Source organism: Choloepus didactylus, chromosome 7 (genome assembly GCF_015220235.1).
Source record: "Choloepus didactylus isolate mChoDid1 chromosome 7, mChoDid1.pri, whole genome shotgun sequence".
Lineage (NCBI taxonomy): Eukaryota > Metazoa > Chordata > Mammalia > Pilosa > Megalonychidae > Choloepus > Choloepus didactylus.
The window spans coordinates 95,348,802-95,363,982 of NC_051313.1; the positions used below are offsets into that span (position 1 = coordinate 95,348,802).

At 34.4% G+C, this 15,181-nt stretch overlaps 1 protein-coding gene across 1 annotated transcript in view; it reads left to right on the plus strand.

The window, feature by feature from the left end:
- Window positions 1-8,066: 8,066 nt before the first annotated feature.
- BMP5 (bone morphogenetic protein 5) overlaps window positions 8,067-15,181 on the plus strand; it is a 125,455-nt gene continuing 118,340 nt past the window's right edge. The window contains exon 1 of the mRNA XM_037843281.1: window positions 8,067-9,263. Coding sequence (XP_037699209.1) covers window positions 8,774-9,263 — 490 coding nt within the window. The 5' untranslated portion in view covers window positions 8,067-8,773. The remainder of the gene's footprint in view (window positions 9,264-15,181) is intronic.

A 15,181-nucleotide genomic window follows, 5' to 3' on the forward strand; every position in this document is an offset into this window, starting at 1 on the left:
AAGTAACTTTCCAAAGTCATTCAGATAGTAAGTGGCCCAACCTAGATATAAATTCTGTATGTGAATCCCATGCATTTTCCTTGCTAACCACTATGTTCCTCAAACACCTCTTGGATGAGAGGAAGTGGAAAAACTATAAGCAAGGGAGACTAAAGAATTTCTGTGACATTCTCTGAGCATACTTTAAGTGATAAGCTATATAGTGAGTCTCTACTAGAAAGATTCACATCTCCAGATAACATTTGGATATTTGCAGACAAAACAGTATTCATATTATAGGGCAACGTGTTTAAAACTCATCGCCTGTAGTTATTGGTTTTTATCCTTCTTAGGGATTCTGGTTCCAGTATATATGGATGATTCATACTTTAGTTTCGTAGAGGGGATCATGCCACTGATTGGTGGGCTTATAATTGTAGAGCCAAGAACCCATTGAAATCTGTAGATAGAGCAAAGAAGTAGCTCGGATGAATTGAAATGCTCCAAAGTTCTGGGGAAATAAATTTTGCCACCTACAGAGCTCTAGAAAGGCCTGACCAGTTATAAATACAGACTTTTGTCCCATTCTGTTTAAAGGATATTATCAGATTGGTCTTTGAATAATGAGTCATTCTCATTCATTATATAAAGAAGCATGTTTGAAAATGTATGTAAATGTGTACAGTATATCTGCATAAGAAGAATAATTAGATTACATTAGAAATTGTAGACAATTTGGCTTCACTTTTTTTTCCTTAAAAATGACTGAAACATAATATAAAATAGATAAGCATTATGCCTAGAGAAATTTGCTAGGAAGGGAAGTAAAAATCTTGAGTCATTTTAGAAGACATAGTGTGGTGAATTGAATTATGTTCCCCAATTCAGATGTGTTCTCTGTTTTGAACCTCAGTCCTGGGTGTGAACCCGTTGTGAATAGGATCTCTTCAACATGTCATTTTAATTAAGGTGTGGCCCAACTGAATGAGGGTGGGGCTCAATCCAGATTGCTGGAGTCCTTTATAGACAAAAAAATTCAGAGGTCAGAGAAAGCCATGGGGTGGAGCTGGAAGCCAGAAGTCAGGGGGACCTGGAAGAGAAAGGAGAAGACATTGCCATGTGATGGAGGGAAGCAAGGATACAAGCCAAGAAACCCAAAGATCATACTGGCCACCAGCATCAGAATTTATAGACTTTGGGGAGAAAGTATCGTTGTGCAGACGTCTCGATTCTGGATTTCACCTAGCCTCAAAACTGTAAGTCAATAAATTCCCATTGTTTAAGCAAATGAGACACATAATATTGAGTGATATTGCATATTGGATTAGAGCCTCCTATTAAGAGAAATGTATCTGATGTTGCAACATAAAAATACTGAGAGTGATTAAATTAATTCTTTAGACTCAAAGACTCAAAGATAATTATCCATTATGTTAAGTGTGGATTGGCATCAGTTCATAATTTCAATAGCCATTTAGGTTATTTTCTTGTATTTTCACTATTGGGTGGCATCTCTCCCTAAAATTCATAGATGTTGTGATGATGATGATGATGATGATGATGATTTTGACCAGAAATATACAAAATGTTGTGAATATTTGAAAAGAATTTATCTATGCATCTGAAAACACTGATTTTCTAGGATTGGGTTGATAGGCTCCAATATTTGCATTCTTTTCCACAGAAGCTCATAAGTAAAGTACAATTATCTGATGGAAAGAATATTGTTATACTGCTGCTTGATGTTATCACTGCCTTGCTAATGAACATGCAGCTTTAGAAATCACAACTGTTCTAGAAAGAAGAAAGAATTGGAGATGGGGGGGAGGGTGCGGTAGGATTAAATCCCTCTGTTGGAAGATAGGGGTGATGAAAGGTGAGAGATAAAGAAAGCAGAGTTACACACTTGAAAAAGAGTTCTAGATAAGAGAACTAGGAGGGATAAGACTTTTAAAAATGGAGACACAGCGATAAAGAGTTTATTGTAAAACTGAAGAACAAAAGATATAAAGAGAATGCAGGGTTTAGTTAAGAAGAGAAAGTCCATAGCTTTTATATATAGAAAAAAACATGTGAAATATAAGTGGAAAGGAGATCCAGTGCAAAGGGGAACTTTAGATACACACATGCACATCTTTGGAACACACACATTACACACAGTCTCCGAAAAACATGAAAGTGGGAAAATTTCAGAACCGAACATACCCAGCATAGGCATGAAGGGCACCTATAATGTGAGTTCAGATGACTGATTTTTTAAATTGAATTTTAAAGAGTTATATAATGGAGGAGGCTTTATGACTCCTATATTATAATCCCAGAAAGAGCTGCAGATGAGAGCAGACGGTGTAATAAGCAGATGCCATTTTGAGGAATATATTCTTAATCTGAGAAAACAGTAGCACTTTGTGTATAAGGAGTTGCATTTTAAGCTCAGCATTTAAATATAGATATTAAGGAAATTTTTCTAGAAATAACTGATTTCCAAGTTTGAGAAGAACAGGGACTGTCTTACTTATTGCTATGGTAGATGCTGAATAAGCAAAATTTAGTGTATAAATGGGTGCAAAATCATTGTGTATTTATTTAAATAACATTTTATTACATACCATGGAATCTTAGCAGAAGTCAAGGAAAAATCATAGACCTTGTCCCAATTTGGGAACTCTATGCTGATACTGAAACATACTCATATATGCAGTGGTTTATATGTGGCCAAGACAGTTTGTTACGGGTTCTCAATTTTGGCTGCACATTAATCTGTATTAAAAATTACTGATGCTGGGCCCCTCCCCAAGAGATGAAATTTAATTGGTGTGGTATGTGGCTCAGCTTTTAGTATTTCTTAGAAGCACCCCCACCCCATACACACACATTGTGCTTCTAATGTGTAGCCTGGATTGAGAATGTTTGTATTAGAGATATATCCTATGCTTACTACTTGAATATTAGTGATGATTGTCTATCTTCTCCATTATTAACTCTATTTCCTGGTGCATCATGTCTTAGAAAGCAGAGTCCATATCCGCCTATTAATGAGTGGATCTGGGGTGACATATACATACGTTCTTTCTGATGCTGATGGAGAATTTCTGTGATATATTTGGGCCTAATTTGTAGGCTGTAAATTTATCTTAAAGCTTTTGATGAAGATTTTAGGAAATAATGACAGTTTCCTGGAAAAAGAGGTGCTATAGAAAAGTAAGCCCATTTGAATACAGCAGGTAAGAAGTATGCCATCAAGGCAATTTTGCGTTAGGTAAAGTAATTTTATTTTTAATTTTAATTAAATTTTTTTATTGTTGTAAAATCTTAGTTTGAACATGTCATGTGTAGTGAAATGTATAGATTTTCTTTTCCACAGAGGATTATCATTGTTAATGGGAATTATTGGGGCAATCTGGCAGTTGAACCTTTCATTTGACTGTCACACCCCTACAGTTGCTGAATTGTAGGATACTTGGAGTTAGTGTGAAGAATGAGAAAGATGGGGGTAAGACTTTTACTTTGGTACTCTGCAAGATGCCTTATAAAGTGTCCTTTCTTTTGCTCCAGGCATTTGCAGACCATACCTCATGCTAGTGTCTCTGTTTGTACCTGCTGAGCCTTAGCAGGTGTCATGTTAATTGCCAATGTTTGTTAAACAAAGTGTGCTTACACTTAGGGTTTCTTACATGGGGCCATAAAAACAACAACAACAACACACATAAGCCATTACAACTCAAAGGAATGAGGCATTACATGTCAGGAGCAGAAGCTGCTCTTTTGGGTCAGAGCCTGCTCTAAGTCAATAGCAGTCACCAAAATCTCCTTTCTCTGTAATTATAGACCAACGTATTTTGCAAGTGTTAATGTGATTCACTACCTGATGGTTTTCCTTTGAGTATTTACAAATGTCTGACATTGATGTAAGTTTGTATTTAGATTCATAACTGTGGGATGAGATGTAATAAACACATGCCCTTATAAAAGGCAGCTTTAATAGAAGCCTACCTATTAAGAGATAGAGTAATTTGTCAGCTACTGGGCCTAATGAATCCTTTTAACTATGCTTCCCGAGGGCGCTGTCCTTAAAAAATCCTTGGAATAGTGTTCATTTTTGTTAAAAACTCACATGGTCAACAAACATTAATTGAACTGTTAATATACACTATATTTGGCATTAGTGATTCAATAGTGAACAAAATAGACTCAATTCCTGCCTTCATGCAGCTCTCAATCTAGCTAATATGTAATGAAAACAAGTGGAAATCACCCTTGATTAATAACCACATTTAAACCATATATTTTTGCTCTGAAATCAGTGGAAGTGTTAATACACATCATTGTAGCCCTTGTGAGGACAAGGACCTTGTTTGATTTTCTTTTTGTTGTATCTAAAGCATTTAGCACAAAGTAGCCACATAGTAGGCATTCATTAAATATTTGTTGAATGAATAAATATTTGTTGAATGAATAAATGAATAGAGAAATAATTCCAAATACTGGTTTGTTGTGAGTTCTTTAAACTATATTCATGGTTAACTGCATAACTTTTTAAAGGTCAGCCTACTTAATTATTAGGTCAACCTACTTAATTATTTAAAAACTTCCTTCAATTTGGCTGATGGATAAAACATCCAGTCAAATAATTTAATTGACCAAATGTCCTGGGGTCAGTTCATTTGTCAGATACAGTCTTTAGACTGGCATTTCATTAACAGCATTAGATTTTAATGATTAAATATTGCTTTATTATGATGAAATAACATAAAACAATCTTAGGAACATGTACTAATAAAAAGCACACTAAAACATCCTCTGTCATTTACAACAATTAAATAATGTCACTATCTATTAAAAATAATACCAAACATTCTAAAGTGTTTGGTGACTGCATTTTATTATTCATTTCCAAAGTTTCCTTAACTACTAATCAGATAGACAAAGAGTAGAGGCTGCCTGCTGTTAGAACCCCTTTCAGATTATTGTGGCAAATCTAAGTCAGATGGTGGTGTTGTAGCACTACTCTGTCTTTCTTTTGACTGTTACTATGGGCATGATATTCTCTCTTCATATGTAGACTATCTTTTTGGCTCCACAATAATGAGCTGAAGGCAATTTTATACCACAGATGCTGCTCTGTTCTTCACTTGTGCATGTGTCCTCTGAAAAGATACCAGAAGGGGATGTCTTCCCCGAATTCTGCTACTGCTGCAAGCCTCCTAACTTCCTAAGCATTCTCATTCCCCCCCTTTCCCCGGACTTCCTCCAGCACAACCTAAGATGTCTTCTGTTTCAGAATGTTGTGATCATATTCCAATGTTTTTGAACTATTTTCCAATTTGAGAGATAATTTAGGAATGTCGTTCCATTTATATTGGGGATCTAAATACATTTTGTTGAAGGCACATCTTTCAATTAGCAGTTTTTGTTGTGGGGGGAACACAACACAGCCATTACAAAAAAAAAAACAAGTGAAATAGAAAGACCCTTCTAGAATAAAACACACTTAACAAACTTCACATTTTTTATGAGTAAGTTTCTTTTGAAAGGCTGGGAAAAAATGGAGGCAGTCAGTTTCCATATCAAGGGACTCAAATTGGACATATCCATGTGTCAAATTATTATGAGGAAAAGTGAAAAATGAGTGGAAAGAATGACAGTAGAGAAAAACTTCTTACAGGGATTCAGTCATCCCTGTTCTTCACCAGAAGGTCACCTGCATTAGAATATACCTCAGGCAAATACTATATTGTGAGAGGCAGATTCTTACAAAGGCTCCTCTTCTTAAAATGTACTTATGAACAATTCTTCTGATACCCTGGGGTTTTCTCCTTTACTCTGCACCTCTTCTGTTTCAGAATATGCTCACTCAGTATGTTCAATTTCTTATACCAATTATAAAGATATGCTCTGAAATATTAGATGTTTGTACCTTGCAGTTGCAAAATGCTTTATCTTTCAAATTGCTCTTACATACTTTCATGCAAATGTACCTGGGAATCCAAATGATGTAAAATACATTAACTTTTAAATGAAAATGATTCTGGCTTTTCCTTTAGTGGTTAGCATTTCCCCTTTGTTCCTGGCAGTTTTTTTTCTTTTTTATTTTCTTTCTCTCATTGCACATGTTGATGTTTTTGAAAAATGAATGTTTGCCAAATCCAGTCTGAGTTGGAAGGGGAAGGTGCGGGGAGGGTAGATACTAAAATTTCTGACCAAGCAAACTAGCAAACTACCTCCCCATATAGAGGTAGGCTGTATGACTGGTTCAACAATTAAATTACAATTACACTAAGTGATATTAAACATCATACTTTGGGAAAATGAATGTTTTAGACTCATGACTCCTAGATTCATTTTTGTTTTTCACATATATCTTAGCAAAAAAATCAACTCATATGAAAGATAATGAGTTTTTTTCCTACTAATGTAGCCAATATTTACTTTGTAACTCTTTGCTGTGCTCTAGAGACATGTCGCAAATTCATAACTTTGATGATTTATTTGAAAATATAGGGGAAACTGTAGTTTGCTTTATATGGGATATGTTTTTTAAATGTAGAGGTGAAACTTTGTATCTCAAAATAATTGATTTGAATCTGTACCAGTGGCCAAAAATTCTCAATTCGGTTTGGATACTAAGTAAACAATTTCATGAGTTTCTTATTGGGATGGTGTTCTTTCAACTTCCCTCCAACCTGCATTACTGCTCCTCACGTGTTATCTGTTTCATACAGGTGTTCCATGGACTTCAATATTTGAATCTGCTACTGAAGCATTTTATGTGGCTATTAATAAAGAATTTTCAATAGGGCAAACATTAAGCATCATCAAGTTTTAGTGGAGTGAATTTTTAGAAGAAAAATGGTGTATACAATAAGATTCTTTAAGCCTTTTCAGTATCTTGCCTTCACCAATAAACTGAAGCATTGTGAGAAATATGACTTTGCCTTAGAACACTCAGAGGAAATACTGAAAAAGAAATTAAACAAGAAACCAGGCACCTCCAGGTGAAGTAAAAACATTAACATTTTATAATAGTTCTAGAATTTGCTCGATAAATCTACATTGGTATCAGAATACTATCCCAGACAATAAAAGCACTGTGAGCGCCAAGGTTAAGACAGAGCTTGTAAGAAAATTATAGCTGAACAAAAACATTGGAGACATCTAAATTTTAAAGGCATGAAACATTAAGGATAAACATGTACTTCTCTCATTTCCTTGGATTAAGTATGGTATTTTAGAAAGGTACACACATTCCCCATTATACCCATCAAAATTTAAAAACTCAAATTTCAATCTGCATGTAGTCCTGAAGAATATCTGACTGGTGTTTATTTGCATGGGTTAAAACAAATCAGAGTGCTGAGTACAACTTATGGGAAATATCTAATTTGTAAGTCTGTTTACATTTCAACTGAAACCACTTTCAAAGTTAAGAATCGTGATACTGCATCTTAGGGTGTTTGTGTTTCAACTGTACTGATTTAATAAGAGAAATATGAATATGATTTTCTTCTTAAAATTTCAAAATTAAAAGACCCTTAAAGCTGGATTTAGTCATTTGTTAAATTATTATACATTGCTTTGGGAGCTAGCATACATACACAATTAATTCTCTACTGTATTTTATTCTAAAATTATCTGGCTGTCATCAAGAAACAGCAGATTGACCCCAAATTTACAACTCCTCCTTTTACTTTTTAAGAGGTAAACTGTAATGACTTATAAAAGCTAGAAAAAAATCTCAAATATAGAACTGAGACATACCATGTTAATTTAGCCACAACCTGAGACTTAGTATAGAAGTATGTTAACTGCGTGCCATTAAAAGAAAGATCTAAAGAAGTACTACATAAAATGGATGGCACAATTTTCAGTCTGCTACTTGAAAACTGACTTTTTTTCCCTCCTAGCACTTACATGCCCATGCATCACTGTGTTAGGTTAGACGCGTGGCTATAAAATTGTAAAAATCGAGGCTTTTCTGGTAGCAAAGGGGTTAAGTTCTTTTCGCTTTACCAGTTTCAAATTACAATGAGAAGCCTCTTCTTTCCCAGCAGGGTTGTGCTTACATTACTCTTTAGATCTCTCTTGAAGAGGGCTGGTATATTTGTGCCTGCTGGAGGTGGAATTAACAGTAAGAAGGAGAAAGGGATTGAATGGATTTACAGGAAGGTTTTCAAGTAAATTCAGGGAAACACATTTACTTGACTAGTACAACCTTGAGTCTTATTTTACACTAAGGCAACATAAAAGATGTTAAAGTTATCACCAAGCTGCCGGACAAATATGTATTCCAACACCAAGGTGCAGATCAGCATAGATCCGTGATTCAGAACTCAGGATTTGTTTTGGAGAGAGCTGGAGGGTTGAGAAGAACTCAAGAGCAAGTGAAGATAACTTTGGGAACTACAGTTTATCAGAAGATCAACTTTTGTTAATTCAAATGCCAAAGGCCTGATTATCATAAATTCATATAGGAATGCATAGGTCATCTGATCAAGTAATATTGGCCGTCTTCTGCTACATCAGTGCAGCAAAATCTCTTAACAACTGTGGATAATTGGAAACCTGAGTTTCAGCTTGCTTAGAAATAACTTGACACATTCCAAAATATTCAAAATAGGACAGGAAAATCAGTAAGGATGCTATATTCAGAGACGTCACTGTCACGAAGAATAGGTAAATTTGTTTTTTTCAGCTTTTGAGAAAGCGTACCTCCTGGGAACTTAGTGTCTTTGTATTTTTTTTATTAACAAGGACAAGAAGGACTAAAAATATCAACTTTTTCTTTTGGACAAAAATGCATCTGACTGTATCTTTACTTAGGGGTATTGTGGGTTTCCTCTGGAGCTGCTGGGTTCTAGTTGGCTATGCCAAAGGAGGTTTGGGAGACAATCATGTTCACTCCAGTTTTATTTACAGAAGACTACGGAACCATGAAAGACGGGAAATACAGAGGGAAATTCTCTCTATTTTGGGTTTGCCTCACAGACCCAGACCATTTTCACCTGGAAAGCAAGCGTCTTCGGCACCTCTCTTTATGCTGGACCTCTACAATGCCATGGCCAACGAAGAAAATCCTGAGGAGTCGGAATTCTCGCTGAGGGCATCACTGGCAGGAGACACCAGAGGGACAAGACAGGGATACCCAGCCTCTCCCAATGGGTATCCTCGCCGCATACAGTTATCTCGGACGACTCCCCTGACTACCCAGAGCCCTCCTCTAGCCAGCCTACATGATGCCAGCTTTCTGAACGATGCTGACATGGTCATGAGCTTTGTCAACTTAGGTATGTTGTTCATTCATTTGTTAATCTATGTTATTACAAAGGGGAAGTTTTTGCAATGGTAAAGCAGCTGCCTGGTAGGTGGTCATGTTTATATAAAGTCATTTTCTATAACTCTCTTCTTCAGCTTCTGTTTCCTTTCTTTTGCCGATGTAATGTAAATTTTGCCTTAGGAAACAAAGTCATATATATATATATATTTTTAATATGAAAAGTCTAAAATTAAACACTTATGGTTTGGGTCTTTTCAGGTCTTGTTAAAATTTCAACCTTGCTTAAATATATGAAGGTTTAGGCAGTAGTCTGAAAAAGGGAAATTTATGAGGATAGCTATGCAATGGGAGAAAAAGAAAGATCCCAAGCATTTAGAGATGGGAAAGGGTAAGTGGCATTTTGTTTTGTTTTTGTTAGTAATTTAAATAACATACTATATATTTATCTGCTACTTCAAAACTTTCATTTAGGGGAAGCAACTACTCTGAAAATATTGGTATGACATTAACTAAGATCAAATAATACTGTAAAAGATGACTGTTAAATTCAAGAGGGAATTCTGAAATTTTATTAGCATTATTTTAAAAGTGTCAATCTAATATTTCTTAACTGAAATGATTAAAATATTTCATATGTCATACCTATTTGTGTTTTTTTTGACAACAGAAATATAAAACACGATGGTCTTTACCTACACAAAATTTGTTTTTATTTGAGATGAGACATTTAATTGAAAATTTCTGTAATTAGCAACATTATTAGACAATAGTTTAAAAAATATTTTTCACTCAATGTTTAATATTTTAACAATATGAACAAGCTTCAAACGGTAAAACATATGTGTACAATACTAATGCCCAATATTCCCTCTTGCAATAATATTAAAGAGCTTATCAATTTAAAATGAATTTACAAAGGCTGTTATTTTCTTTAAAGGTTCAGTAGAAACTGAAGCTGAAAATTTACTATCTTCAGACCTATTCAAAGAACAAAACATAGAATATATTTGATTGGTGAAGACTAAAAATCCTACCAACAAATTTACACAATTGGAAAGAATTGAGAAATTTTTAGTGTAAAAGTTTTAAAACTTTGTTTTACAAATGCAATCTGCTTTGACTTAAAATTGACATGTTTTATTAAATACTTAATTAAAAACATCCTCATGATATCTCAAAGGAAATAGTCCTTGAAAATTCAGATAGCAACAAATCCTAATAACATATGAATGTTTTTATAATGTATGTTGCTTAATATGCTCTACTCATTTGCTTTTAGCAATCCTGCTATGAAGGATAAGGTGCTTAATAAATCATATGTTTCATATTGCTAGAGACAAAGCTCCTCATTATTAAGTTTTAGTAAGTCTTCATTGGTTGCATTAATCAGGTGTCCTCGAGGCCTTTTCTCCTACATATAATTGACAGGTTTCATTGGCACTTATAAGCCATTAAAATACATCTTAATTCTAAATTAGTTTGAATGGTTTTTCTAGTATAAGGGATATGCTAAATGTGGCTCATGGTACATTTTACTTTGCAGCATTTCTAAAATATTATTCAATAATTTAAATTAGTTTCAGTATTTTAATAGAAAAATTCCATTCTAGCATAATTTACATATTCATAAAACAAGTCACTGAAAACATCAATTCAGGTCATCTCAGATCTGACAGAGAAGAATGTGTTATATTGTATACTTTGGAAAACAATAGCTCAGTCATGAATTGGTCCTAATAATATATTTAATATTTTTTATTATAAGTGAATATTGTGATCATTCACAAGGGGTATATTTATTTTTTAGAAGAGAATCATGTATGATTTTTGAATCTGTGCACTATTACTTTTTTATACATCTATATAGAATAAAAAAATAAAAAACCAGTAATAGACAGATTTATTCAGTGATTTCTAGAGCCTGCTTTTATTATAAAGGCATATTACATTTTGAAATCAATGAAATTTTGGTTAAATTGTTCAGATTGTATTGAGAAAACAATTTCTTCATTTTACCCTTGAGAAACAATATTGGGCATAAACTTCAGAAAACTTTATTTTTATCGTGCTTGAACTACTGAATAATGATTGATCCTCAATAACAAACCATAAATTTTCTTCTTCAATAATTCCAAACCAAATGTCTCATATGAAATTACTGACAAAAAGTTGATTCTGATATTAGCTGAATTTCTCCTAGTAGGGTCTGAGGAAAGTTGAACTACAATTTTATTATCCTCAGGCTATGCCGTCTTGCAACCATCACTACTTAGTAAAAAGCTGTAAATTCTGATATTTCATCCATAATACATAGGTCAAACCATATTCAGAAAAGACCAAAATATAATATATTAACCGCACCTAGAATTTTGGTGCTTTCTAATGTAATATTCATTAATAAATTTTACCTGCAACTTGTTTCATGTTCTTATAAGACTCAAGAAGTGGTTTAGTGTTTTTTTGTTTGTTTTTGTTTTTGTTTTTTAAGTGAGAGCGATATGTATTCAGTGGGGACTAAGTGCAAATGAATCAAATTAGCAATAGGCCGGAGAATCTGTACAGTGTAAGTCACTTAGATATTTAAATACATGGAAAGAGTACATTGACATTTCCTATGATAAGATGAATTGTATAAAAGAGAGCTAGTGGCATCCTTTTGTTTAGTGCTTGCAACGTTGTTGATATTTTCAGTCCAATAAGGGATTTTCTGCAATTATATTGTCATTCAGAATTTTCCCCCAACGTAAGTTTTGTTCCTCAAGAGCAAACAAACTTAATTTGAATATCTATCAAAATATTTACTTTACAAATTTCAGGTGAAATTAGTTTTGTGTTGTAAGTGAAAAATAATAGAATTTACTAAAAGAAAAAGTGAAATGTAAGCAAATTGTCCTAAGGCCAATGTAAATAAATATGGAACTAAACTTATTCTTTTGACCTTAAAATATTTTCAAGACTTGTTCACTTGAAAATAAATATTAATTATCAGTTGTATGAGGAGAAACTTTCTACTTTATTACAATTATTCTTCTTAGGCCAATTTTTGTCAATCTCATAGTATATAGCTTTCACAGGTTGACTTCTCTCTTTTGTCCCTAGAATATCTGTGGAATTTTCTCAGTCAATACCACATCATTTTGTTAGTAACAGAAATATCTTTCCTGTAACTTTTTTCTTTTTTAACCATCTCTTTTTCATAAATGTTAAGGGTTAGTTTCTGCATCAAGTGCCTATGTAAATGAAAAGAATGGTTAGAATATTTGCTTGCAATTATTAAATGTCTACTATTTACGTAAAGATAAATATGTGTAATTCTAAGATCTTAGTTTGAAACTAATTTTTATTTGATTATTTGACGACAGTATAATAAATGACATGATATTGTAGGCATTTTAGAGGAAATTACAATAAAATGGTAAAAATAGGAAATTTACTTTTAGTATTCATTGTCTATATCCTCTACTTCCTGAAATCATAACAATTCTCCTGGTACTGGAAGGAAAAAAAAAATGCTTATGTCCTCAGTTGACAGATTTGAAAGACATCATTGATATTTATTGTTTTTGCCTGACTCAAGTGCCCAGTTGAGAGGAATTTATTTCCAGATCTACCTAAAGATGCTATCTGTGTAGTCTTTCTGGGAGGTTTATTAACACTTGTTTAGCATAAACACACCCATAAACACATGCAAGATTCTTTTTTGAGGCGGGGGATGGGATGGGAAGAAAGATGTTCTAAAATTATTATAGTACGAATTCATGAATCATGCCTCCAATAACAAATGCTAATATTGGGTAAAACAACACACACTCTAAAAGTTCTCCCTTTCAATGAGAAAAAAAGGTTGCTGGGTATGGGCAACCTGTTCTCTTTTCCTTCAGCACCCTCTCACATTCACAAACATCAATAAAGGGATTCTAGTTCTCCTTTTATGCTATTTTCTTGTCAAATGACTGGCCAGGCTGCCAGAGATAGTTGTAATCATAATATAATTAAAATATTTTACCACTTTAAATGGTTACTCACAAATAACCGGTTTAAAAAATATAATAAAAGGTAGTAGCTGGGTGTAAGAAGGTTTGATCACAAGGGCTAGATGGATTTGAGGCTGCCTCATCCACGACCTCGAGTTCCTTCCATTTCATCTTCCATTTTCTGTAATGCCACCCCCCACCTCCTTAATTTTTTTTTGGCCATTTCTCCTTAGCTCTGTGGTCTCTCTAGCCCCAGGCTCTCTTGGCACCCTGCTCCTAACCACCCCCGCCCTTCCATGGGTCTGTCTTTGGTCCTAGTTTCTTCATAGCTAGAGGCTTAGATTAGCTGAAAATCAATTGGTTACAGTTTGATCATTTAGGTGCAGTCTCCTGTTTTCTCTCTAGTTGAGGAGGAAAAGGTCATGACGTGCCAATTGCAGCCTTCACCCACCAGGAGAAAAGCTCCCCAGGGCGTCAGAACTGCTCAGGCTATTGCCATCCCCATAATTGTTTCCCCACCATCCCATTCTCATCTGTCTCCTCACCTCTAGCTGAGGATCCCGTTGACAGAATTTAATTAGTTTTGCCTATACTATTTTATAAAAAAATTAAATTTTAAAACGAGGAAGTATAGGTAAAAGTTTAAAAAATTGCAAACAAAGCAACACTGAATGACAGTGTCACTCATCAATATGCAATTCCCTTTTAGTTTATACAAAGCTTTTGCTTATATTATCTTCATTTAATTCTCATGTCACACCTGTGAAGAAAGGATTATTTCATTTTTTAGGAGGAGAAGAGATGATGAGTGAGGTTAAAGAGATCAAATAGTTTCAGGCATAGAACAATGAGGATAAGCTAGAGAAAGAAAATATTTTTTAAAACATTTAAAAGAAAGAAAAAGAGTGAAATCAATCATTAAGAACTCGTCTTTGGGTTGTGCAGGTGGAGGTTGTGTTGGGAAATTCTCAGTCTACCTCACACTGACACAGCAGCTAATTCCACAACCACATCAGCTCCAGGGGAAAACTCTTTCATCCTTATACACTAAAATACTGAAGTGGAGAGAAGAGAGTGAGGGGTGTGTGTGTGCAGATCTCAGTGTGTGTGTAAGGAGCATACAGACAGGCTGCTCACTTTTACCGTCATAAATAATGTAGTAGTTCAGCTTTTGAAACCACAGGGCAAGGGAAGAGGCTGCCCTGGCGCACGGCGCACGAGAGGGGCTGAATTCAGAGAAGCCAGTGAAAGGGTGAGAGGGAAACAATGAATCCCCTTGTTCTAAGTAATATTTATGAGTGCTTCTTTGCACCTTTAGTTCATATTTTATTGGCTAGGCTGTGGGGTTTCCCCATTTGCTCATCTTTTAAAATAATACCCATGGCTAAGATATCCTTGAAAATACACCAGTCACCCTTGACAACCAGTTCGTTTATTTGGGGGCAGAGAACGGATCTGTTGTGATTCAGATGTCAGATTGGGGTGTTTTGAGATCCAGCTCACAAAGTTATGTCAGCAAGATAAAAATAATGGTGGGAGTATTCACCTGCAGTTTTTGGAGATGCTTAAAAGAATCCATGTAACCAAGTAGTAATCTCTGATTTGTACGATTCTTGTCTAAATGAGTGTGCATAAATTATAATCTAAAAAGGTAGAAACAAAATCTATTAAAGTATACAATGCCTAAAATGAGAAAAAAGCACCAATCATTAGAAGATTAGTAAGAAGGGTCTTTAATGGTTTGGGGAGAAAAAAAATAGCAACAACAAGAACAAACAACCACAACTGAAGAGAGACTTAACCCCTGCTCGAAAGGCCATGAATTAAATGATTATTAAATAAAACTCAGAGACCAAATCCTTCTATAATTTTAAATAAATTGAATAGTATAGAAATTAAACTAGGCATGTGCTATTTTATAATTTCTAGGAAAATAAAGGTCTTTGTCTTCATA